This window comes from Ahaetulla prasina, chromosome 2 (genome assembly GCF_028640845.1).
Source record: "Ahaetulla prasina isolate Xishuangbanna chromosome 2, ASM2864084v1, whole genome shotgun sequence".
Classification (NCBI taxonomy): domain Eukaryota; kingdom Metazoa; phylum Chordata; class Lepidosauria; order Squamata; family Colubridae; genus Ahaetulla; species Ahaetulla prasina.
The window spans coordinates 124872737-124898299 of record NC_080540.1 but is presented as its reverse complement, the minus strand read 5'-3'; the positions used below and the strand labels follow the sequence as shown (position 1 = coordinate 124898299).

The following is a 25563-nucleotide window of genomic DNA, read 5'->3' as shown; positions in this document are numbered from 1 at the left end:
TTTCAGAAGTGAACTCAAAGTTCTGCCCAAATAACCGCAAACCTTTCATTTGTTCAGATTTTCCACTCTACAACTACAAAGGAAGAGTTCTGGACTTGATCACACGCAAGAAAGAATCGCCCTCATTCCAACAGCTTCGTCCTATTACTGAAATGCATTTTTTTTTCATATTCTCTAAAACTAAGCCAATTAACCTGAGGTTTGGTCAAAGGATTCTTTCTCCTCCCCCTTTCACTCCCATATGCAAAGGTTGACAATTTTATAACACAGCAGCAAGACTGGAGCAAAATTTGGCTAGGCAGACAAAAATATTGAGCTTTTGTTATGATGCCATTTTAATAAATTTATAATGCTTCCATTTTGATTTGTAGAGCTCCCTTTCATGTTTGGTAGGGTTGAAAAAAAAACAAAATATTTTCACGAGTTTACAAAAGAAAAGTATGACAGCTGCAAAATTAAATTATTTCACATATGGAATATGTGGCCATACAGATACTTGGTGTTCTGTTGACCCACAAGAAGAAGCAAAAAATACAGAAAAGGAATGGGATAACTTTGATCTGTAAGATAAGAACATGAAGGATGACAAGAGAATGCAAGCAATAACTATTCTTTCTCTGACAGAGCGTGAATGGGATTTACTAGACTAAAATTCTAACTAGATCAAATTAAATTGAGAGATAAATTAATGTGTTGTGCATGTATCTTATTTAGAAATCAGTCAGGGGCTAGGACGTTGAGTTTGTCGATCGAAAGGTCGGCAGCTCAGCAGTTCGAACCACTAGTGCTGCCGTGTAACGGGGTGAGCTCCGGTTATTTGTCCCAGCTTCTGCCAACCTAGCAGTTTTGAAAGCACGTAAAAATGCAAGTAGAAAAAATAGGGACCACCTTTGGTGGGAAGGTAACAGCATTCCGTGCACCTTTGGTATTGAGTCATGCCGGCCACATGACAACGGAGACGTCTTCGGACAGCGCTGGCTCTTTGACTTTGAAACGGAGATGAGCACCACTCTCTAGAGTTGGCAACGACTAGCACGTATGTGCGAGGGGAACCTTTACCTTTACCTTTAAGTGTTATTCCCAGATAAGTGAGATATCATTGCAGCCTTAAGCTAATACTGAAGGATGTTATGAAAAGAAGTCTTCTTCTTTGCATTGTTTTGTTTTTTGGGGCTTTTGAAGAAAAATAATGGATGTAGCTAAAACTGAGAGGCAGTCTAGGAAGGTATGGGCAATCTTACAGAGAAGGCATGGGCAATCTTACAGAGAAGGCCTGCCTGTGTCTATAAATAATTGAATAATCTTGAAACTTCTGACATTTATTAAGTCCAACTTGTTCTTCCTTTCATTTGTGAGTAAAGTCCACTTATGGGACCTGCAAACACCTTTCTTTCTTTCTTTCTTTCTTTCTTTCTTTCTTTCTTTCTTTCTTTCTTTCTTTCTTTCTTTCTTTCTTTCTCTTCCACTCATGATGGATAACCAGGTATATCTGACATAACATAACCTTATCTTGAAGGTCAAAAGGTGAACACCGTCACTTTAGCTTAAATTGTCTTTCCAACATCCATTTAATAATTATCAAGGTTCATATTCCAAGTCACTAGATTTGTTTCCAAATTGAAACTCAAGTTCAATGGTATTTTGGACTTGTGACATTTTAAGAATTAGGAGAAACGAACGCTGCAGACCAGAGAGAATGTTAAGTGAAGAAATCATATTTTGTTTACTACAGGAAGATGTGATACATTCAGCCGTTTGTCAAAGAAACAAGTCAAGAATCAAGTTACATATTAAAATATTATGCCGAAATATTTCAAAATTGCTCAACATACTGATAGGTCTGTACTGATTTGCAATCCAAAACATAATTACTAGCGAGTAAGCCTGGCAAAGGGCAGTAGGAGAACATCCACAAAACTGCAACAGAAGATGAACCAACAATCAAGACTAGGAAAGAATGAATCTATCAATCCCTCTTTTATTTATTTATTTATTTATTTACATTTATATCCCGCCCTTCTCCGAAGACTCAGGGTGGCTTACAGTGTATAAGGCAATAGTCTCATTCTATTTGTATATTTACAAAGTCAACTTATTGCCCCCCCAACAATCTGGGTCCTCATTTTACCTACCTTATAAAGGATGGAAGGCTGAGTCAACCTTGGGCCGGGCTTGAACCTGCAGTAATTGCAGGCTGCTGTGTTCTAATAACAGGCTTCTTACCAGCCTGAGCTACCACGGCCCTCTTATTCCTACCTGAAGACTTTCAAACATCTTATATTCTTTCCATTCTGTTGATGAAGAAATCAGCCGTTTTTGGAAAGTTCTTATCCAAAACTCAGTAGAATAAAATCTTGCCAATTTGTTTTGACCAAATACAATTTAGTCAAGTAAAAGTAAAATATTCAAAGCCTTTGCCACTTTACTTTCTTTTACGTTAGATTTTTTTTTCCAAATCTCAATTTATTTCTTTCCGGTATATCAAGAAATCTGAGATTACAGTATTGATACTGTATCAGTATTGATAACAGAAAAGTTACTAAACCAAAGTGAGTAAATAGAGCTGCCATGGTGAATAATTTCATTTCACCTCTTACATTCATCTCAGCATATACTCAGCTGAAGACAAATGTACATGCACTTTATTAAAGTCTCCCTATAATAATTTTTGCAACAACTTTCTTAGAAACTTGTATGATATATAAACTTCTCTTTGTCCAAGTAATATTTATTCATGATGTTGTTCTTTCACTTTTGCAAAATCTACTTTTTTAACCTTTAAGAAAATGACTGCTATATCAACAAATAGACAAAACTCTAGTATTTTTGCTGTAATTACATACAGGACTTCTTAAATACTTCAGAAAATCGACATCCATTATTTTGGTGAAGAAATTCATTAATGCTATGGGCGAGAGGCGGGGGGGGAAGAATCTCAATTTTTAAATCATGGCAGAACTGTTAAGGGAAGGGAGCTTTGCCTTCTTAACAGGGACTAGTTCTTATTTGGATGGAACTGGGGAAAAAACTTTCGCCATTTCCACAAATAATCTCCAAGAAATGAGACCCGGAGACAAATGGCTTCCTTGGGGGCACCAGCACCCTCTTGAAAAGCTCTCATGATTTGTTTATGCCTGCTTAGGTTTACCACTGCAAAGGGATTAAAACATCTGTTTGCATGCTGCTTTAATCAGAACTAGACAAGGAACTTGCCCACTTCAGAGAAGTCATTTCAGCAAAAGAATATGGGAGGAAAGAGATAGAGAGCTGGGGGAGGCAGCCGCCAAAACCGGGACATTCAGAAAGTGTGGCCTGTTTCATCTGGTCTTAGAAACCAGATGCAAAATTTTGACACCACGAAAACTTAACTGCACATATGCCAAAATACTTCCCATTTACAGCAAAGCCCAAAAGCACCAATCCTGGAAAAAAAAATTAGATGAGTTTCTGCAGTCCTATAATGCATCTACATTCTTTAATTTGAATGGTATGATTGATCTGCATCTTCAGCACATATGTATGGGAGAGAAAGGAGTCATTCCCGGAAGTTTCAGAGCAATTTTCTTCCCCATAGGAGACCAGAAAATTACAACCATGGATATTCAGAATGTCTAACACATTTTTAATAAAAAGAATTGCTATATAGCCATATACAATTACTAATGGTCGAGGCAGAATATTAATTATTTCTTAACTGTGGATATACTAGTATTTATTTATTTATTATGATTATTATTCATTATGATATTCTTGTGATAACGCGATTTTTTTGAAAAATTTCTTTATTGTTTGACTTTCAATTACTGCATAAACAATGACAATGATGTTTCAACTAATTATTAGCTAATAGAATGTTTAAATACTCATATATTATAAAAATCAACACCAGAATGTTCATAAACAAGTCCAAATTGAAGCCACTTTTGTCTTGTGCATATCAGAATAATAAACTGGTATTATGAATATTTTGTTCTTTTTTTAATAAAAGCATCTGTGACTGTGAGATAGAATTTACAGTGAATCATTCATCTGCAGAAAAAAAATGGACTTATTATTTCTATTCATTTAAGATCCATGTGCTATTCTACTAACAAATAAATCTGCTGCGCTGTCATTTCATTTAGTTTTAGAGATACTTTATCTCTATCTTTCAAATGATGGTTTGAATAAAGGCTGAGCTAATTTGCCATCATCATTGGTTAGTTACAGAACCAATAGATGGAACATGAAATATGATAAACTATTTAGCTAGAACAATGAACAAGACAGGCCATCAATCTATCCTATGTTTACAAGACATAAGCTCTCCATGGAAGTTAACATAACCCTACAAATACACAGATAGAGGCAGTTTTCCCAAAAGCCTACATAGCCTAAGTCATCCTTCTGTCTCAGTAAGACAGAAGATAGCACTTCCTCCTTTAAGCGCATTCAAAAATTGGCTAGACTGGCAGTTGTACCTTGGAATCTCCTCCTTGCCCTTAAGGGCAGCAGAGCAGCCAGGGAGGCATAGTCTAAGTCATACAATACACACACACTCACTCACTTTCAATTCTCAGTCTCAGAAAATTGTTCCATACTCCCAACGGTATATTAATCAACATAGCAGTCCCATTATGACTAACGGTAGCACTGTTTGGAAGTTCATTCACAGGTGACATTTATTCCAGGGCCACAAAATGGCAGAACAGGTATTTAATTATTCACAGTTCATTAAAACGGCACAGATTAATCTTGTTTACCCGAAGAATTTCACCCATCTGAGATCTTTCAGTACTGTCTGTCAGGGAAATGGAACTCAGTTTCAGAAATTAGCAATAAGACCTAAAATTAGAAAGTGAACACTCCTTTGTGCATTTTCAGAGTGTGATATTCTGAGGGTGATACCAGAAATTGTACCAAGCTGGAAAACTTTTAGGTGCTTCCAAGACAACTTTTTCTATACATTATGAACATGCTGCAAATTTATTCTGCATATTTCTCTCTCTCTCTCTTTTTTTCATTCAGTTTGTTGAGCGAGGTCCAAAATTCTTGAGTTTCCCTTCTTTTGAGATAAGAGTGTTAGGGTTACACTAGGGATAGAAAAACTGAAAACTACCTTTGCAGAGGGAAAAAAACTGCCTGAGGTCAAGACGTCCAGTTTTGGCATAGTGTTATTATACCCCCCCCCATCCCAATATATGTTCACTAGTGAAAAAACTGATATGTCCGGAGTCTATCAGAAAGAACCTTTTACCGGATTAGAGATTTACTGAATGACTATATTATTAAAATGAAAAGTTACTATAATTCTTCAGGTGTTTTTTAAACTGGTCAGGTGGTTATTCATATGTAGACTTGCTGGTAAAACTGGGTAAAACATGTAATCTATCAAATCTATCAAAAATAATGATGAAATTCAATATATTTTTATCCAATTTATTGGCCACCCAGGATAACTCTGGGCGGCTTATGAATATTTCCATTATGTCTGTTTTAAATGTTTCCCCATAATGCAGAAGCATCTTTCTCACCACCATTCAAGCAATGAGACTAAATACACCTGCTCATTTTCTGCATTAATAAACAGTTTCAGATATTTGTAATTTGCTCTTCTTTGGCTTTTTCTTTAGATCAATTACGACCATGCCACAGACTATAACAAATGCAGGCAGGATAAATCTGAGCTTTAAATCAGGAGAAGCCTCTGTTTTCTGATGAAGGCATAATAATAGTCCCAGTGAAAAATATAATTAATGAAATTAAATGTATATATAAAGCAGACAATGTTGATTTCAATCTATAGTCATAACTCTGGGAACTTTTGAGGGATAATCAAAAGAACATTTGCTTTGGAAATTTGAACATTTTTTCAATCAGGAGCTTACCAATTCTTTGTTACCACATTAGGTGGATTTTTTAAAAAAACAGATCTTTTTTCTAATATGTTGTCAAAAATCTGCATTGTTAAAATATAAATCCAGTATGTCCAGTTCTTTCATTTGTCTCTCATTCTGAGTAGCACCTGAACTTCCATACAAAGCAGATTCCAGCTTCATACCTATTGACAGGAAAACAGGTAGAAGTTTGCTCTCCATTCATAGGAGAGCATAAAATACATTCACAGAGCACCGAATCCAAACAAAGCAGAGACAGGATAAATAGTCTGAATGAATCTAGGTTTCAGTGTTGCATTGTGTGCCACACTAAGTTATCTCTGTACTCAAAACACGCTTAATTCAATACAGTATAATACTCAATGCAATATTCAAAGGAACACACACATTCCTTTCCTACACTGACAAATCAACCCATTTTAAGTACAACTGCTTAAGATTCTTTAGCCAATAAGGCTGAACGCGCAAGCCTAAATATCATAACTTCCCATGTAGTCAAACACCAGTCACCAACCTGAACCCTCAGTGATAGCTAGCAGATTAGAGATGAACTCTTAAGTAGTCTCCCAAATTGCATCGTCTAGTTGTAGCAGTCCGATACTATCTGAACTTGTATTTTTGGGAGCAGCAATTCTGTGGAATGATTCCCTCCACCTCCAGGAAAAGTTAAACAGTTAGGGGGAGGGTTCTTGGGCCAACCACTTAATGTTTGTCCCATTTGATTTAATACAATTCCATTGATACTTGGGACCTGGCAGCCAAGCCAAAAGAATCATTGTTTCTGTGAAATTTGTCAGGATGACCTCAGGGTTTTTTAATTTATTTATTTATCTTTGGCAAAACAGACAAAATAGCATGCACCGTAGATTCTGCACTTTATGGAAATGGAAGGAGAGAGAGAGAAAAAAAAACCCATCTTCATGCCTGCAAGACTGCTGAGTCCATTTCAGACTGATATCCCACTCAGAACAGTGGATAGTCTATCCCAATGGCATTTGAAGTACTTCTCACTGCAACTCAACTTGCTTGCTTTTTCCTTGACATGAGCTTGGCAGAACTCCACCTACCGTTATCGCTTTCTTTCTTTATTTGTAATGAGATTTTTAGCTTTATAATGTTCATGTTAATATTATCAAAGTAGGAAGCAATTAAAATTAAACTTGTTATGAATGCAGTCCTAGAAAAACCAAAGAGCTAAACAAAGGAAAGCTCAACCAGCCTGTCAAAATATGATTTATTCCTGTCAATTTTCAAGACAGGTGAACTTGTCCCAGGAGAACATTCTAAAATAAGGTGCTACTCCAGAGGGAGTCCTACAGTTAGGGGTAAATGATTTCAGCTGAGTATGGGATGGCTTTTAAATCAGCGTTTCTACATTTGACTCTAAAAAGTAGTGGGAGGGGGGGAATCTATGAACAAATTTATTTTTTATGCCTGCCTATTATTTAGGATTTTAAAAAGAAAGATCAGCCCCTAGAATTTGACCTGGAAACAGCCTGATAACCAGGGAAGGTCACTTAGAATGGACAACCAAATTCAAACTGATGCATTCTGTGCTGGGGAAGCTTCTCAACTACTAGAGGTATCCAACATATAACATATATATAATTACAGAAATTCACCTGAAAGATTACCAAAACATGCAAGACAGTGTCAAGGAACCTGATCTTTAGACTATCCCATAAATAATTATTCCAAAGCATTCTTCAATGCATGAGCAAGTAGGGTACCAGAGTGAGGGTCGCATAAGTAGATAAAATGACCATCGTCAAAACATTATTGACAGAAAAAGTCCAAGACTTTTATTTTGATATTACTCCTTTTTAAACAACGGTAACAACTAGAGCAATAGAAATGCCATTTTTCACAACCTGTGTGAATGCTTTTCTAAAAACCAAGTGTACAATTAGTCAAATACAGGTGACACATCCTTCTCGCAGGTCATATAATAACCATTTGTCCCTTCTTCTGACTTGCCCACACATGTACAAGGAGAATGCCATTATTGGCTATTATTTATTAAATAAATAAATAAGTAATGCATAAATAATTTAATAAACTCACAGGGAATTACAAAAATCAGAGGTTGTCACCTAAATTGAAAGGAGACACTTAACTCTGTATTCTATAATTATTTCAATTAGTCATCATAAGAATCCAATATGTCCTCAACATGTACTCTAAAACAATGACAAATTTGTTTTTAAATTTTATAAGACAGCAGGACACATTACTGTTTTGTAATATGTACTATGTTACAATATATTTGTGTTACTTTTCCCTCATAGGAAAACATATTCTTATCCAGCAAATGTATCCAGCAAACGTATTAGCACTATGAATGAAAGTCAGAAATCTTAATTAGCTGTAATAGAGAAGTGACAGTGGTAAGAAAACAGGAATTTGTAAATGCTTAGTTATAAGCACAATGTGTTAAGTAATGAATATAAGATATGAGTGTTTTTATTGTCACCATTTTAAATCTAGCCAATAAACTAAATTTTCAGGGAGATATACAAATTAAAAATATAAATTTTAAAGTTGGAACATATGTTTCAACAAGTCTTCTATCCAAATGGAAAACTATCTAATATTCATTGGAATCAACCAGATATAGGTTAAGGTGGGTTTTTTCCCCTCAAGATAATAGACATGTACATATCTACTAAAAGGATCTGTAAGTTTCACTGAAGATCACAGGATTCCCAAGAATCCAAGTACTGAACACTGAATTAATGTTGTGTACCTTATGTGCTTCGCATTAGTCTAGTACCACTGAGATGGTAGCACAATGCCTGGTCTGTAATATGTTGTCTGCCTAGAAGTTAGATATCAGGAAAAAATAAATTTCTAGATGTAGATATTTGATTTTTACTAACTTCCCTCCTTGAATAGCATTGACTCACCTCTTCTACCCCAGGGAGAACTGGGCCATTCAAATAGACGCCATCTTGTTCATCTGCTTTACGCTGTTATAATGACAAAGCTGTTTGTCGCTATAAGCAACTTCGGGTTTCAAGAAATGAAACACTTTCTTAACAAGTAACTGCCTTATTGACAACTTCTTTCATTTATGTGGTTATGCCATCATTCTATAAAAACAGTATCAGGCACAAAGAATGCAAATCATTGCTAAATTTAGAAAACCGAGATGAGGGGAAACAATTTCTCTGGTTGTCTAGTTCTATAGCTCACTTTAAAAAAAGTAAAAGAACCTATTGTTCACCTTTGTGTTTTCACTACATTTCCTGTGGCAGGAACTGGATGTCACATGCAAGCCACAATCTATAGGTAGCACTTTTCCTTCACGTTGGGGAGAATGACTCCAAACACCAAATTAACCAGAGGGACTGTTCACACCATAGCTAAGATCTTAAGCACTAGCTGAATCTCAGCTTTATACATAAGAAAAGATATGTCAGAAACTCGTTTTGTTCCCCTCAATACGCTAAATGACAAAAAACCACTAAATGCATTTACAGTATTTCTGACCCAGCAACATCATGTTTAAGCGACATTAGTTTTCTAAAATATTAGCTTTAAGGAGAAACGCCTGTTGGTGTTGTCTGTACAGCTCGTAGGAAGAGTTCTCCAGGAAATAAGATGGGCACAGTCACCCCAACATTGTATATGCCATTGTCTTAAAACAAGTACAGGGTAATTACATTTTTGGAAAGAGTATCTGGATTGGATCCGTGCCTCATAAACTGACCCCATTAGAAAAGCTAAAAGGAACAAAATGTATGGGTCTCAAAGAGTCATAAAGTTTACTTTTAGCCTGGAATCATTTGAAAACTATGTTCTGTGATCCTACCATCAGCTCTGTAATCTCTATACCCCCAACACCCCCGCCTTTAAAAATAACACATAAATGACTCTTAAAAACAATAGTGGCTCATTCTAGAGGAATGTAGTGGCTCAGAGAATTATCCCCATCTCTCCTGCTTGCTTCAGGAAGATGGCAGTGTTGCTCTGGGATTCCTGGGTTACAGATCAAGCCTTCTCCTTTTCAGTGAATGGCTATGTACCATTAGCCTAAGACAGTCTACTAATAGATTGTGAGGAATGAGTTATTCTCATGAAATGTAAGATCACATTGATAGAGAAACCACAGCAAAGCACTGATCCCAAATCAGGGAGAACCAAGCCAGGCAAAGCCTCTTACATTTGTACACAGTTCTTTGGAGTTTTTAAGCTGCTGCCAATTTTCTATTTTCTAAGCAAACATTGCAACTGACCACCCAGCAGTCTCACACGTCCTGATAGTACCCGAGTGCATTAGCATCAGGAATCTTCTGATCTCCTCATTGTCTCTGATGTAGCAGAGATCAAACCCAGCTGCCATCATCTCCCTTTCCCATACTGAGTGGGTGACATTCTGGAATGAGTTGCACCATACAAATGCAGAATGGGAGTGTGCTATGCATTCACTGGTCACACATAAGAGACATCCTTGGGTAGCAAGAACAGAATGCTCTCAAAAGTGGTAATAGTTTTCGTCACAGTCAATAAAATCAAAATATCCAGACAAGTGTGTGCAGAAGAATCTTCGTTTCTCCTGTACGCTATGATACCGCACTCACTCAAAATTGCCATGATGCTATTTTACAGATGCTACTACTCAGTCAAAGGACTCAGTCTCTGGTCCTTGTTCACCATCACTCACCTTTGTTCCTGTTGCAGGTCCGCAAAGAAGAAGCCCTGAATGGGGCTTCAACCCTCTGTGGAGATCTGGTACATGTTTTTTGTAGCAAAGCTTCAGAAAATGGCAATCAGTCGCTTGGCTCTAGCTTTATTTCTCTGGTGATGTCATTTTAAATATTTTGCATGTTCCATTTGTTATTTGTACTTCTAAAAAAAATGATGCCTTTCTGCAATTCATGTTTGTCCAATTAGTCACAACTCTTAAAGGAAAGAAAACTGGCTGCCTAGACATTGGAATAAACCATTAGGGCCGGCATACACAGGACAGCACCTGACTTTGAACAGATGGAGGAGATACTCTTACTGTAACAACCAGCATATGGATTTCTGATCCCTCTCTCTCTCTCTCTCTCTCTCTCTCTCTCTCTCTCTCTCACACACACACACACACACACACACACACACACACACACACACCCCCCACACACTATATAAACGCAAAGACCTATATATATAGAATTATATATATATTAAATTACATATATATATATAATTTCTCCTAGATTAGGAGACTTCAAAATGATAGCTGAATTCTTTTTTTTTTTTTTTTAGTAAACTAGACTATTGACATAAATTGTAAGCAGTGAAAGAACAGAAAGAGAGGGAGCAGATAAAAAGGACAGATAGAAACGCATTCCTCGTCTACTGAACAGCCTCTGTGATAGCAAGCCCATGACAGCTTTACAACTCCTTGGTTATTTTACTTGCATGCTGCTTAATGAGAAACAGCCTCTAGCTGAGGTTCACTGAAAAGGAAAGTTTTAGGAGAAAGTCTTGCTGTGTTAGCCCTACCTGATCTGAATTTGCTCCGAATCAGCATAGAGTGCTCAGACCCCAGAAGTGTCATGGTGAAGCCTTGTGAAAATTCCCAGGGTCAGAAAGCCCCTCGGTTCAAATCATAAACCAGCACCAAGAAGAGCAGCTGACCGCAACCAAAGGATCACAATTCATCTAGCCCTCCTTGGAGTCTAGGTGACTGCAGAAAGCAGGAAAAGAGTTTGGGAAGTTTGGTCTCATCCAGCACTAACCCGCCACGGAAACATACTGCATGCCTTTGCACTGTGTTGGGCTAGTTAACTTCAGCAAGCAGACCCCTCCTTTCTATCCACCCCCTCCCCTCCTTTCTCAAAGTTTACTATCAGCAACATCACCGGGTGTCCTGACTGATGTCATAGTCTAGCAGGGAGCAGACTATCCCTAAAGGGTCCTTAGGAAAGACAGAAGTTTGATATCTGATCCGCTATTACTACCAACAGGAACTTGGCCAATCAAAGCGCTCCCTCCCTCTGACTGCAGGAGTTCAAAGCAAGTCTGAAATATCAACAAGACTCCTGCTTAACTCTTGCTGAGCTGTTGCAACCAAGAATTCAAAAAAAAAGAAGACCGGCATAGGGACAAGGCTTTTACCAGGGAGCTTAATAACTACATTCCAAGGACTTGGAATGGCAGAGATTTGTAATTGGCAATGAGGCTTTGTGTCAGACTCCCTATTCTTTTCTATGTCTGTTATTCTAGTACTAGAATAGAATAGAATAGAATAGAATAGAATAGAATAGAATAGAATAGAATTTTATTGGCCAAGTGTGATTGGACACACAAGGAATTTGTCTTGGTGCATATGCTCTCAGTGTACATAAAAGAAAAGATACGTTCATCAAGGTACAACATTTACAACACAATTGATGATCAATATATCAATATAAATCATAAGGATTGCCAGCAACAAGTTACAGTCATACAGTCATAAGTGGAAAGAGATTAGTGATGGGAACTATGAAACGATTAATAGTAGTGCAGATTACTACACATAAAAGGTATTAATAAATTCACAGATGTCGCAGAAACAATGGTCAAAAACTCACCAATGCCAGATATTTTTTGTGCAGATATGGCTTTATAATATTTATATTGAAAACCCAGGTTCTGGGTGAGTTCAATAGTTGCAAAGTTCTCCCTACTCTACCCAATTTAAAAAACATGTTTAAATTATTGTCTAGCCAGATGAAAAAAGACTTAAATCTAAAGATGTCTGTCTGTCTGTCTGTCTGTCTGTCTGTGTCTGTCTGTCTGTCTATCTATCTATCTATCTATCATCCATCCATCCATCCATCCATCCATGAGGATAACATATCCTGAAGTTCAATTGGTCTTTTTATTATTCTCTCAGACTAGGGCAGGATTTCCATGCAGCTTTACTCCTTGTTTGTTTTTAACCCATGTCTATTTTTAAATGTCTGCAGTATTTTTCCCCCCTCAAATTTGCTTGGTATTTCCATGTACACAATCTTTCAGCTGAATTCCTGCAGTACAATTTACATACTTTTATCTGTATAATGATTCAGTCACAGATATTTCATGTACCAGGGACATGTACTGAAAGGGGTGGGGGCACAAAGAACTCTACCATAGTCTTCAACCCTTATGGCAATGGCATCTCAGAAGATTGATCCAAGATTGCCAAATTAATTGCCCTCCCCACCTGACCAATGTCTCTTTATAGCAATAGCTGGAAAAAAAAAATGAGACCCAAGACCAGGGGTAGTTAATTTTGTACCCACCTAATGTTGATGTTTTAACTTTATGAATGAGGAATTCGCAGCTAAACAGTAATTTTGATCTGTCTCCTCTGCCAGAATATTTTTCAGTTCTCTTCTGATAGTTTCCCAATGGCTATTCTCAGCCCCTACAAATGAACTTTTAAACGTATCGTTCAAATATAGACCTTTGTGCTGCGTGGAGATGCAGAAAGAAAATGGCTGTGTACTTCATATCGTTTTCAAAAGTATTCTTATGGACATTCCCTGAAGCTGAAAACATGTTTTGAACTGGATCTGGCAGCATCTTGTTGCACCTGTTAGCACTTTTTAAGTCAAAGTCATATTTTCCTGGAATTGTATGGATACTGGGCAAGCAAAAGAAAAGACACCGCTTCTTCGAGGAAGTGCTGGCAGATACAATGTGTATACCTACATCCACTGCAAAGTGGACCTTTGCAGCATCAGATCTGAAACATAGAGGTATTACCATTACAAGTAATTACCTTGATTTTGATTTTAGATGTTTGCTAAATGTGCAAACTCTCATTTGTATGTTGACCTCTACAAGTCCAAAGCTTCTGGAGTTGCAGATAAAAGATCAATACTGTAGTAGCTCTCCCACTGCTCAATTACTATCAGATGTGGATTATGGGCAAGCAGACAAAGATAAATTTCTACACAAGCACTCTAAGACAGGACAAAACCTGCTCTAAAACTATAAAATCCCATAACAATTGTAATGACTAAGAGCTAAACTGACTGAATTCTGGTTCACCTGATTATATATAAAATTGCTTTAAAATTACACTTTTCTTTGAAATGTAGAAGCTTTATATGACCTATAGGCAACACTGTTCCTCCAGTTGCTCATCTCCTATGCTTCAGGTCCCTTAACTGGTCTTTTTAAAGGGATATACATTTTGTTGGCTTTGCAGCTCCCCTTTATAGGAACTGTTCAGAATTTTTTTTTGCATGCAGTCAGATGCATACAACATTAAATGAGAAAAAGGGGCATGTGACCAATTCATATATCTGTTTTGTGTCCAGTAGGTGTTTTTGTGGGATCCATAGCAGTGCAGTTCAGTGTTATGTGGTTAGGATTGTTATTTTTGCTCTTATTCAGCACTGCAATATTGTAGAAAGAGATGGTGATTATAGATCATCTTCAAAGTGGGTTTGAGGAACAGGGGATGGAAATGACATAATTATCCTCAAGATGTTCAAGTGATGAGGTTCTGCCCTGTCTCACGCATGGAATTTTACCAGAAGAAGGTGGAGAGAATTCAAGAATGACATATTTCAAACCATCTCATGTTTTGTGGTCTTTATTGTCTTTCGCCACCCAAGAATCCTTTAAAAGGGAAAGATGGAAGGAGTCACACAATGCTTTTGGACTGATAGCATTAGGAGCCAATTATTTGGAAACACACTAACATTAGACTACTAGAACAAAATCATTCTAGGCACATTAGTAGCCCAGGGGATGTTTGCAATTGACAACACACTACCAGAAAATGCTTTCTCTGTCTTTTTTAAAAGCCACTACTAAGCTGTCTGATGTTTCCATCATAATATTTACTTCTTGGTAAATAGGCTGAAAATCTTCACTTCTAATTCAGAACTGTAAGATTAGAGAATGAAAAGAGCAAGATGACATAGCTGTTTAAAAAACCATGCAAAATGTTTTCTGCTTAGCATAAATATTTAATCATTTAAAAAAATGGCAATCTGTTGTGTTTATTAAGGGAGGGATGCAACATGCGAACTAAGTGCAGGGTGGGGTAGGCTGGCTTTGCTACCACAAATTCTCTCCTTCTGGAAGATCATTGTGCAGGCTCCTTAATCTCCCGGCCAATGTAGCCTTGGTGGGCTCTTTTGAGATGTCCTCATGGGAACTCTCTAGAATACACATTGAAGACCCAAAAGCTAATAGGAGTAAAGGGCAACAGTTAAAATACCAATCAGAAGGTGCCCTTTCCCCCTCTATAGCACATATTTTATAAAGTATTCCCAGGGTAATATTCAAGTCAAACAAATTACCTTGCCAATCTTCTTTTCTTTAGAAGTTAATTTCCAGATCATTTCTAGAATGAGCATCCATCAAATTCAGGTTCATTGTTTTAAAAATACTACATCACCCTTGAAATCTCAATTATTTGAAAAACAATTGGCTCTGTTTTAAAAGCCAGCTGAGGTGCAGAAATATAGTTAGAAAAGCAGATACGCCTAGAGAGCCAGCAAATCCAAAACTCAGGTAGAATTAGCAATTAAGGGAAAAACCAGCATTTATTTCACTGGAAATCTAGCCTAATACACAGTGTAAACCACCCATTGCTGTTGCTGCCTTGCATTGTGCAAGGAAACAAGGATGTAATCTGTGAAACAGGCAAAGCAAATGCTGAAATGCAACTGTAAAATAACCACTGTGAAGATAGGAAACCTCATAAAGAACTGTGAAGTATATCTAAAAGTTGCCTCATTAGCCAGATATGGGTCTTGAAATTCTGAAGCACAAAAAGGAAATTAAATCGGCATTGAGAAAATAAGCAATAGCGCTTAGACTTATATACCGCTTCACAGTGCTTTCCAGCCCTCTCTAAGCAGTTTACAGAGTCAGCCTATTGTCCCCAACAATCTGAGTCCTCATTTTACTGACCTCAGAAGGATGGAAGGCTGAGTCAACCTTGAGCCTGGTGGGATTTGAACTGCCAAATTGCAGGCAGCCAGCAGAAGTAGCCTACAGTACTGCACTTTAACCACTGCGCCACCGCGGCTCTTCTCCAAAGGCAATGCAATCTTCACTTTAGTACAGACTCAGGTAAGAGCATGAATTAATATTTGGAGAAGCTGTCTCTGACCCTACACATCTGTTGCAATAATAAAATGATGATCATCAAATTTGTCTCTCTAGGTCTTTTAGGATGCATGGGAATTAATTAAATGATGTAAGCCACCCAAAGTCACTATGTCTATGTTGGGCATTTAATAAATGATAATCTTGTCTGCAGTAGTACTTTGTCATTGACATAGGCTCTTTGTAAAGGAAAGGTAACCTCCCTCATTAAAATAGCAAAACGGAAGAAAATATGAAAGGAAGAGTCAAACTAGGAAAGGGAGAGATTCTAAAAGTGCATAAGATCAGAATTTAGTGGGATCTGATGGTGCTGATGTACACCTACCATCTTTCTGCACAGAAGTGAAGCATTTTTCTTAATGTTTTTCCTGAAAAAGTCACCCTGTTTGACTAACAAATAAGAAGGTGTTAACTAATAGAAAAGTATATCTGAAGCTGTGGGTTGAACTGTAGGGTCCTTGTTACTCTCTCGCTAGCACTGATGAGGTTACCTAGTTGGGTAATGAAATGTGTGTAAGAAAACAACCAAGCTCAGAGAGCACCAAGGACTCCTAAGTGTTATTTACTGGATATTTAAACAAATGCATCAGGTTGGGCTGATCCAGTAGTCAAACTCTTATATTTGAATGGACCTACATGTCCATAAATATTATTTTTGTATATGTGCTTGTGTGGCCTGTTGACTCTTTGTGACTGCCTGACAAGTCCCTGCAGTTTTCTTGGCAAGATTTCAAAGTAGCTTGCCACCATCTCCTTCTTAAGGCTGAAGGTGAAACAACTGGTGACTGGCCCAAGGTCACCCAGTTGGCTTTGTGTCTAAGATGGACTAGAATCTCTTGGTTTCTAGCCTGACGACTTAACCACTACACAATGCCAATTAAATGCCAATTGCACATGGGACTCCTTACGTGACTTTTTGAGAGCATGTTCTCAAAAAGTCACGTAAGGAATCCCATGTGCAATTGGCATTTAAAACAGGTATGGAGAGTAAACAAGCAATTTGGGTGCAGGCAAAGCTGCTTGATCAAAAAGCATACAAGAGAAATAAAAGAGCATATAAGATGAATCGTCTGAGAAAGAATATTGATTGGGTTTATATCTTGCCTTTTGTCCAAGAGCTCAAGGCATCATGGATAATGGCATCTCTTCCAATGTTTTTCCCAGTACAATAGTCCTGGGCTAAGCTGATCTGAGAGAGCATGACTGGCTCAAAGGCATCCAATGAGTTTTCCTGAAGGTAAAAACAAATCTATGTTGCCCCATACTTAATGTGGTGGACACTTGACCAATCACATGATAATCTAGTTATCTGGTAGTAGCATAAAATACATTTCCATTACTTTTCCACCCAGAGTCTTTTGTTACTTCCGACACATTGCTCTTCTGAAATCAACTGGAAAAGAGTCTACTGCTGTGAATGTGATTGCTAATTTTGTACAATGTGTACAAAATATTTCTATAATGGTACAGTTTATCTGATGAGTTCTACTAAATGAACACCCTGTAACTGTTCATGCACACTTGTATTTGCTGTAAGCACATCAAGGAAAAAGCAAATGTCAACTGTCAGATAACGTGAACAGTGCATTAGGATGCATAAGAGTAGAGATGCAGGCAACTTTTCAGGTTTCAACCTTGCCAATCACATTTCTGATGGGGAACGCAAAAGTGGCAGGAATGGCCCTTAATGAAAAACTGATCTGCTGAAATGTAGTATTTACTGTATGAAGGCAGTTCAGTTATAATGATGTAATGATGGGTTATATGAAGGATGAAAGATTGTAATGACGTCAAGGGAACTGAGAGCAATTGTGGCCTACTGGCAAAAGTCCTGGATAGGAATTTGGGAGACCTAAATTCTAATCCACTCTCAGATAAAGAAATAACTTACACCAAAGGATTGTTGGTATGTTGGAAAAATGGAGAAAGGAGGCTACAAGACATCAGCTTCAGCTACTGAACAGAGACTGGATTCTTACAATGCAATAAATAGACTCGGACAGTGTTTCCCAGCCCTAAGCAACTTTAAGACGTGTGGACTATAGCTCCCAGAGTTGAAGTTGCCAAGGTTGAGAAACACTGGACTAGAACATTCTACAGAATGTTTATGCTGAGCATCACAAGTCACCTTTGATAGTAATTTACTAGCAGGAAGCCACTTTTGATTCCTCAGATAATTCAGATGTATTGGGGAGGGGGTGAAGGAATCAAGAGAATCAACAGCAACCCCCCATGTTTGAATAAATTTATAATTAACTCATTTGAAAAGAGACAGGCACTTTGAGAGCATTTCTTTCAGCTATTTATAACCCCAAAACTGGAACAATAATATCTTTTTCTTCCCTTTCTTCCTGATATTTGTAGGCAGTCTAACGTAAGCCTTTGACACGTGCATCTATTTAGGTGCTTATATCAAAAGGAACAATCTCTCCACGATAATCAACGTAACTGGCAGCCTTTCCACTGCATTTCTCTTCAACTTGAATGCATTTCGTGATGGGATAAATGACACTTGGATAATATAAGTAGAACACGCTGTAAGGTTGTTCCTTAATGGTTTCTTTGCAAGCATTCCCTCATCCCCACTGGCAATATGGGGATTATCCCCGGCAACTCTGCAGGACTGACATAATACATGTTCTTTCAATCACTATCTCCTTCTGCAATCTTTGTGTGCTATTGATAGAGTTTATTTTCATTTTTCATTTGCATTGTCATGGTAATTTTGGGTTCATTTTTTCCAACACAGGGCTGGAGTTGGGGGGGAGGAGGAAGTAGGCCCATGAAAATAAATATGAGTTAGAACATGAATTCAAGCCTTTGCTGCTATTTTGTGTGGCTTTCCATTACTCATCGGCAGCTATTCTAAAACTGTAGATTTTTCAAACGGTTTTTTTCTGAGTATTAAATCACTTATCAAGTGAAGAATACCAAAAAACAGCTTCAAAATGAAGCTAAGAGTCTCTTCCCCAAGCGTTAAATGTATGTTCGTGCATCCGTAAATACAATTTAGATTTCACAATTTATTTAAAATTAATCTCCAGTAGTCTCTGCCCATCTGGTACAACCTAGCAAGGTTGGTGCACTCTGGGTCCCATCAATTAAAGAATGTCCTCTTGTGGGAATCAGGAAGTTCACCTACCTTGGGTGGTAGATGTTGATGGTGGTTTGTTCTCTGAACTTGGAGAACGAAACCACCACTAACAGTATGCCTATCCTGCTGCAATTCCACTCATTTGGAATGATCTCCACCAGAGATCTCTATATAGAGTATAGAGAATGGCACTGAAGGATAGGAAGAAGGTTCAGTACCAAGGCAATGGTCAGAAAAGCCAGCTTAAGTCTAGGGCCTAGAAAATAACTTTAGTAAATGTTTCAGACAAGACCCTCCCTAAGTCATATGAAGATTAAAAAAAAGAGAGGGGAAGCACTTTCAAACTCGCAAGGTTCTGTTCCTATAGGTGCTACAATAAAAGTAGTCCTGACTTATATAGTGTTGAGCCAGAGCCTTTTGAGGCCTATTAAATAAACAAATAAATGCATTCTATTTATAGCATGGCTTCCCTTAGCATAAATTACAGCTTTGATTTTATTTCTTGACTAAAACTCCTAAAAAGTGGGAATAGGGTGATTTCTCTCATAAAACAATTACCGTACTTAGAAATAATGCATGCCCATTGACTTTTATAGCCCTTGCTCTACAGGAATTAGAGGCTTGACTGCTTTTTAAATGCTATCTAAACTCAGAATCTACTAAACTAGGTTAATTCTACTGTGTTAACTTTGAGCATATGGGGAAATAAGAGGAGCATAGTAGAATTTATAGTTATTGAGGAAGCATTCTTAATCTTAGCTTTGCTATGGAAAAAAGATACAACATATTTCACACTTTTTGAAACTTGATAAGGACTGGACTCATTTACTGCACTAAGCCATAATGTGTGTTGAATAAATTCAAACATGTGGTTAGAAACTATGACTCATGGCTGAATATAATGAGTAAAACTTGTCACTGTAGTTAATTCAACAAGTTGTGAGTTAACATAATATGTGAATCCAGCCATGTCACCTCACTACTCAGTGACACCTAATCTGTATTATCAGAAATCTGTACTATCAGAGCTTCAATAGAGTCATAGTTACATGTAATTAGGAATAACCAATTATTTGATCTGACAAGCCACAACTTATTAACTTGGTGCTAAGTCAGCGGTTCTCAACCTGTGGGTCGTGACCCCATTGGGGGTCAAATGACGATTTGCCAGGGGTCGCCTAAGACCATCGGAAATATGGGAAATATACTTATAAGTCGAAGAATCGCGCTCCAATGGTTGACTCCACAAGCCAGCTGCAGGCTCTTCAAATCGCTAGCCAAAAGAGAGAAATCTTTGCTCTGATGTCTCCCTCTCAAGCCAGCTGCAATCACTCCCAAACGCTAGCCTAATCTGGCTTCAGGCGCGATAAACTTAATAGGGGAGGAGTCTCCGCTTTAATGCCTCCGTCCTCAAGGCAATCACAAACAGTTCAGATCGCTAGCCAATACGGCTTCAGGCACGATAAATTCAAAACGAAAATAATTTTACGGTTGGGGTCACCACATCGTGGGGAATTGTATTAAAAGGGTCGCAGCACTATAAAGGTTGAGAACCACTGTGCTAAGTTATCCAGAATTCCATGTACATTGGATAGACCAAACCCCAAGCTTATGATTGTGCCAGTGGTGAAATCCAATTTTTTTTACTACCAATTCTGTGGGGGTAGCTTGGTGGGCATGGCAGGGGAAGGATACTGTGAAATCTCCATTCCCACCCCACTCTGGGGCCAGCCAGAGGTGGCATTTGCCAATTCTCCAAACTACTCAAAATTTCTGTTACCGGATCTCCGAGCTGCACAAAATTTCTGTTACCGGATCTCCAGAACCTGTCAGAACCTGCTGGATTTCACCTCTGGACTGCGCATGAGAATGCTTAGAGCAAAATACAGAACAAAAAAGGTGTCTTTAGAAAACTTACTAACATACCACACTAGATGCACTTGCAACAGAACAAGAAAGAAAGTTACACATACACCGTTGAGATAGTCTGAAGAACCTACTATGTTAAAAAACAGATACAAAATTTGCATTATAGATGTTATCGATGGGTGAGTTCCCACAAACAAAATATGTCAAAATGTATTTTTTTAAAAAGTCCTGATGAATCTAATCAGTTTTTCCTTCTCAGGAACTTTTATGATACTACTAGGTATCTATAAAGATGTCAGCCCTTGAAGGTACGCCATATTAGGAAAATAAGCATTACATTAAAACATTCTATTTTATTGATGTAGGCTATAGTAACAGGATTTTGAAATTGTGACAGTGCATTTCCTTCCCTACCTCTTACACCAAATCACAGTGAGCTAAGAGCAAACTTGAGTTTCTTTCTCACACTTTCCTGTTTTCCTGGGCTAACTTCATTTTTTGAGTTAACAGTCATATATTTTCTTCAGAATCATCTCTGTATTCCACTGAAAATAGAATTCTCAGAATTCTCTGTTTGCTGAAATTTTAACACTCAAGACTTTGGTAGCAGACAATGATTAACTTGGCATATTTCTAAAATGATATACTGAGTTTGTATTAGCTTTACTGGAGAAATTTCTGATTCTAGAAATACTGCCCATATACAATTATTTTTCTTTCCCATTCTAGTCCCAAATTATCTTCTAATGCTCACTTGTAGTTTTGCAAATGGTCCCTATTGGCAGAATAATGCAAAGAGAAGCTACGTTGGCCTGCAATATTTGCCTTGTGCTTGTGTGCTGGCTAAGAGGTGGAGAGGGTACTTTGTTTTCTTGGAAAGCGTTCTGATATTTATTAAAATGAGACCATGGTCAATCTCATAGAGCTCATGGGCCAGGCTCCAGGCCAAGAATAAGTTCCTTCTGCAAATATTTATGTTATCATATCAATGACAAACTCCTTTGTCTAAACATCTTTATTTAATCATAATTTACCAATTATTTTAAATCAATTGTTTGCTTGGTTTCTAAACACTAATCAAGAGGACCACATTAAAAGTTGGTCAGATAGATAAGATGCATTATCTCATTGCTGGGCTGTGGTCTGGCAAGTTTCCTGGGGTGTGTCTGAAGGAAGGGGGGACGACAACACACAGATTAAAGATTTTACACTCTGTGTGATTCAATGTCCAGATGCAGCTGGCAGATGACATCTTCCATTGATAGCCAGAGAGAGAGAGAGATCCATTTGGGGGAAATGTAAAAAATTAATAGGTGTATGACAGGGCCTTTTGACACCAATTCCTGACCACTTTTTCTATATCTTTGCTTGCCCCACTCTCACATCCCCTGAAAATATAATGAATATTTTCTAAGGCTATCTCTTGCTGTTCTAAACAGTATCTCTATCTTCCTGATAATTACCTCTACCTTCCGTAACAGATCATCCATAAGAAGTTTTTATTTATTTATTTATTTAAATTTTTATACCGCCCTTCTCCCGAAGGACTCAGGGCGGTGTACAGCCAGGATAAAAAACAGTAAATATACAAAGTTAAAAATATCAATTTAAAATACCTATTCAATAGTGGCCGAATTAAAACCGTCAGATTGACCAACCTAAAATACCCCATATAAAATTACAAAAGATTAAAAAATTTAAAATTTAAAATTTAAAATTTAAAAATTTAAAAATCAGTCCAGTCCCGCTTGAACAAATAAATGAGTTTTTAATTAAATAAATTAAATTAAATAAATGAGGAGTTTAACGGTTATCTATACGATAAAATCGTTCAGCTTCGGGATGGGTTGGACCAAGATTGCGGTGATGCGGGTGAGATGTTCGAGGGTGGTCTTGGCGATATTGTTTGGGATGAGTTTGACCCTGTGGCTCCTGAGGACATGGACAGGTTGCTGGGTAGGCTGAATGCCACCACATGTTTACTGGACCCGTGCCCCTCCTGGCTGGTGCTGGCCACTCGGGAGGTCACACGAGGCTGGCTCCAGGCGATTACGACCGCTTCTTTGGTGGAGGGTGTCTTCCCGGCCGCCTTGAAAGAGGCGGTGGTGAGGCCCCTCCTTAAGAAGCCTTCCTGACCCGCTGTTTTAGGTAATTATCGTCGGTCTCCAACCTTCGCTGCGGCGAAGGTTGTAGAGAGTATGGTGGCATATCAGTTTCCTTGCACCTGGATGAAACTGTCTATCTAGACCTGCTCCAGTCCGGTTTCCGCCCGGTTACAGCACGGAGACGGCTTTGGTCGCGTTGGTGGATGATCTCTGGAGGGCCAGGATAGGGGTTGCTCCTCTGCCCTGGTCCTATTAGACCTCTCAGCGGCTTTCGATACCATCGACCATGGTATCCTGCTGCGCGGTTGGAGGGATTGGGAGTGGAGGCACCGCTTATCGGTGGTTCTCCTCCCATCTCTCCGACCGGTCGCAGTCGGTGTTGACAGGGGGCAGAGGTCGACCCGAGGCGCCTCACTTGTGGGTGCCGCGGGGTCGATTCTCTCGCCTCCTGTTTAACATCTACATGAAGCCGCTGGGTGAGATCATCAGTGGTTTCGTGTGAAGTATCAGCTGTATGCGGATGACACCCAGCTGTACTTTTCTACACCGGACCACCCCAACGGTTATCAAGTGCTGTCCCGTGTCTGGAGGCCGACGGGTCTGGATGGGGAGAAACAGGCTCAAGCTCAATCCCGCCAAGACAGAGTGGTTGTGGATGCCGCATCCCGCACAGTCAGCTTAATCCGCGGCTGACCATCGGTGGCGAGTCATTGGCCCCGATGGAAAGGGTCCGCAACTTAGGCGCCCTCCTGGATGAACGGCTGTCTCTAGAAGACCATTTGACGGCCGCTCCAGGAGAGCGTTCTACCAGGTTCGCCTGGTACGCCAGTTGCGCCTTTCTGGACCGAGATGCCCTATGCACGGTCACCACGCACTCGTGACGCCTCGCCTGGATTACTGCAATGCTCTCACATGGGGCTCCCCTTGAAGGGCATCCGAGGCTGCAGTTAGTCCAGAACGCGGCTGCGCGGGTGATAGATGGAGCCCCTCGTGGCTCCCGTATAACACCCATCCTGCGCAGACTGCACTGGCTACCTGTGGCTTTCCGGGTGCGCTTCAAGGTCTTGGTGACCACCTTTAAAGCGCTCCATGGCATTGGGCCGGGTTACTTACGGGACCGCCTACTGCTACCGAATACCTCTCACCGACCCGTGCGCTCTCACAGAGAGGGTCTCCTCAGGGTGCCGTCAGCAAGGCAATGTCGCCTGGCGACGCCCAGGGCAAGGGCCTTCTCTGTGGGGGCTCCCACCCTTTGGAACGAACTTCCCCCCGGACTCCGCCAGCTTCCGGACCTTCGGACCTTCCGCCGCGGGCTTAAAACATATTTATTTAATTGTGCAGGACTGAGCTAGGTTTTAAATTCATGGGTTTTAATTGGGTTCTATTTGTATATTTTAATTAACGGGCTTTCAAATAAGTTTCTTAATTGTTTTTATTCTGTATTTATATTTATATGTTTTTAAATGCCTGTGAACCGCCCTGAGTCCTTCGGGAGATAGGGCGGTATATAAATACGATTAATAAATAAATAAATAAATAAATAATTCCTGGCGGAAGGTCCAAAGGTCAGATATTAAACGCAAACCGGGGGGAAGGTCGTTCCAGAGAGTTGGTGCTCCAACAGAGAAGGCCCTTCCCCTGGGGGCCGCCAGCCGACACTGCTTGGCGGACGGCACCCTGAGGAGACCCTCTCTGTGAGAGCGTACGGGTCGATGGGAGGCATACGGTAACAGCAGGCGGTCCCGTAAATACCCGGGCCCTAAGCCATGGAGCGCTTTAAAGGTGGTAACCAAAACCTTGAAGCGCACCTGAAAGACCACAGGTAGCCAGTGCAGACTGCGCAGGAGCGGTGTTACCCGGGAGCAACGAGAAGCTCCCTCGATCACCCGCGCAGCTGCATTCTGGACTAACTGTAGTCCCCGGGTGCACTTCAGGGGTAGCCCCATGTAGAGAGCATTGCAATAATCCAGACGGGAAGTGACGAGAGCATGAGTGACCATGCATAAGGCATCCCAGTCCAGAAAGTTGTCAACTATGTAATGTCTGCAGACAGTAAAACCAGTAAGTGAGAGGCAAGAACAATTTCTTTTACTTGCTTTAAAATGCTGCTGTATTTATATTGTTGTTGTTTTCATTCCCCTTTTCTAATCGGAAAGCATTCCAGCCATACTAGTATTCTACACAGATGGTCTACAATCCAGCCCTTACATAGAGCTGGGAAAACTTTTGTCTGGAAATCTGGAGTAAGTCATCAGCGGATAATGGTAACATTGATGGAGTAACAGTCTGACTCAGCATAAGGCAATATCCTATCTTCCCACGTGAAGACATCCTTTTTTTTATAAGCACTCTTCTTCATGTGAGAAAAGAGGGAATAAGTCTTTTAAGCAGGAGTCTGGTATCTCAATCATGCTCTTGCTCTCAATCATGTTCTGAGTCACCAAGTGATTCAATATCCCAAAATTAATTTCCTAAAAGTGTCACAGAGGAAAGAAGTAAGTAAGTAAATAAGTAAGTAAGGAAG

At 39.2% G+C, this 25563-nt stretch overlaps 1 protein-coding gene across 6 annotated transcripts in view; it reads right to left on the bottom strand.

The window, feature by feature from the left end:
* Positions 1–25563, bottom strand: part of MYOCD (myocardin) — a 157139-nt gene that overhangs the window by 28824 nt on the left and 102752 nt on the right. The window contains exon 1 of one of the 6 annotated variants that reach the window (XM_058173175.1): positions 11373–11742. The exons of 3 other annotated variants lie outside the window; for them this stretch is intronic. In XM_058173175.1, coding sequence (XP_058029158.1) covers positions 11373–11427 — 55 coding nt within the window. In that variant the 5' untranslated portion in view covers positions 11428–11742. Of the gene's footprint in view, positions 1–2132; positions 2190–10542; positions 11743–25563 lie in introns of those variants that run through there. 2 more of the 6 variants (XM_058173176.1, XM_058173178.1) reach the window with 2 other exon arrangements.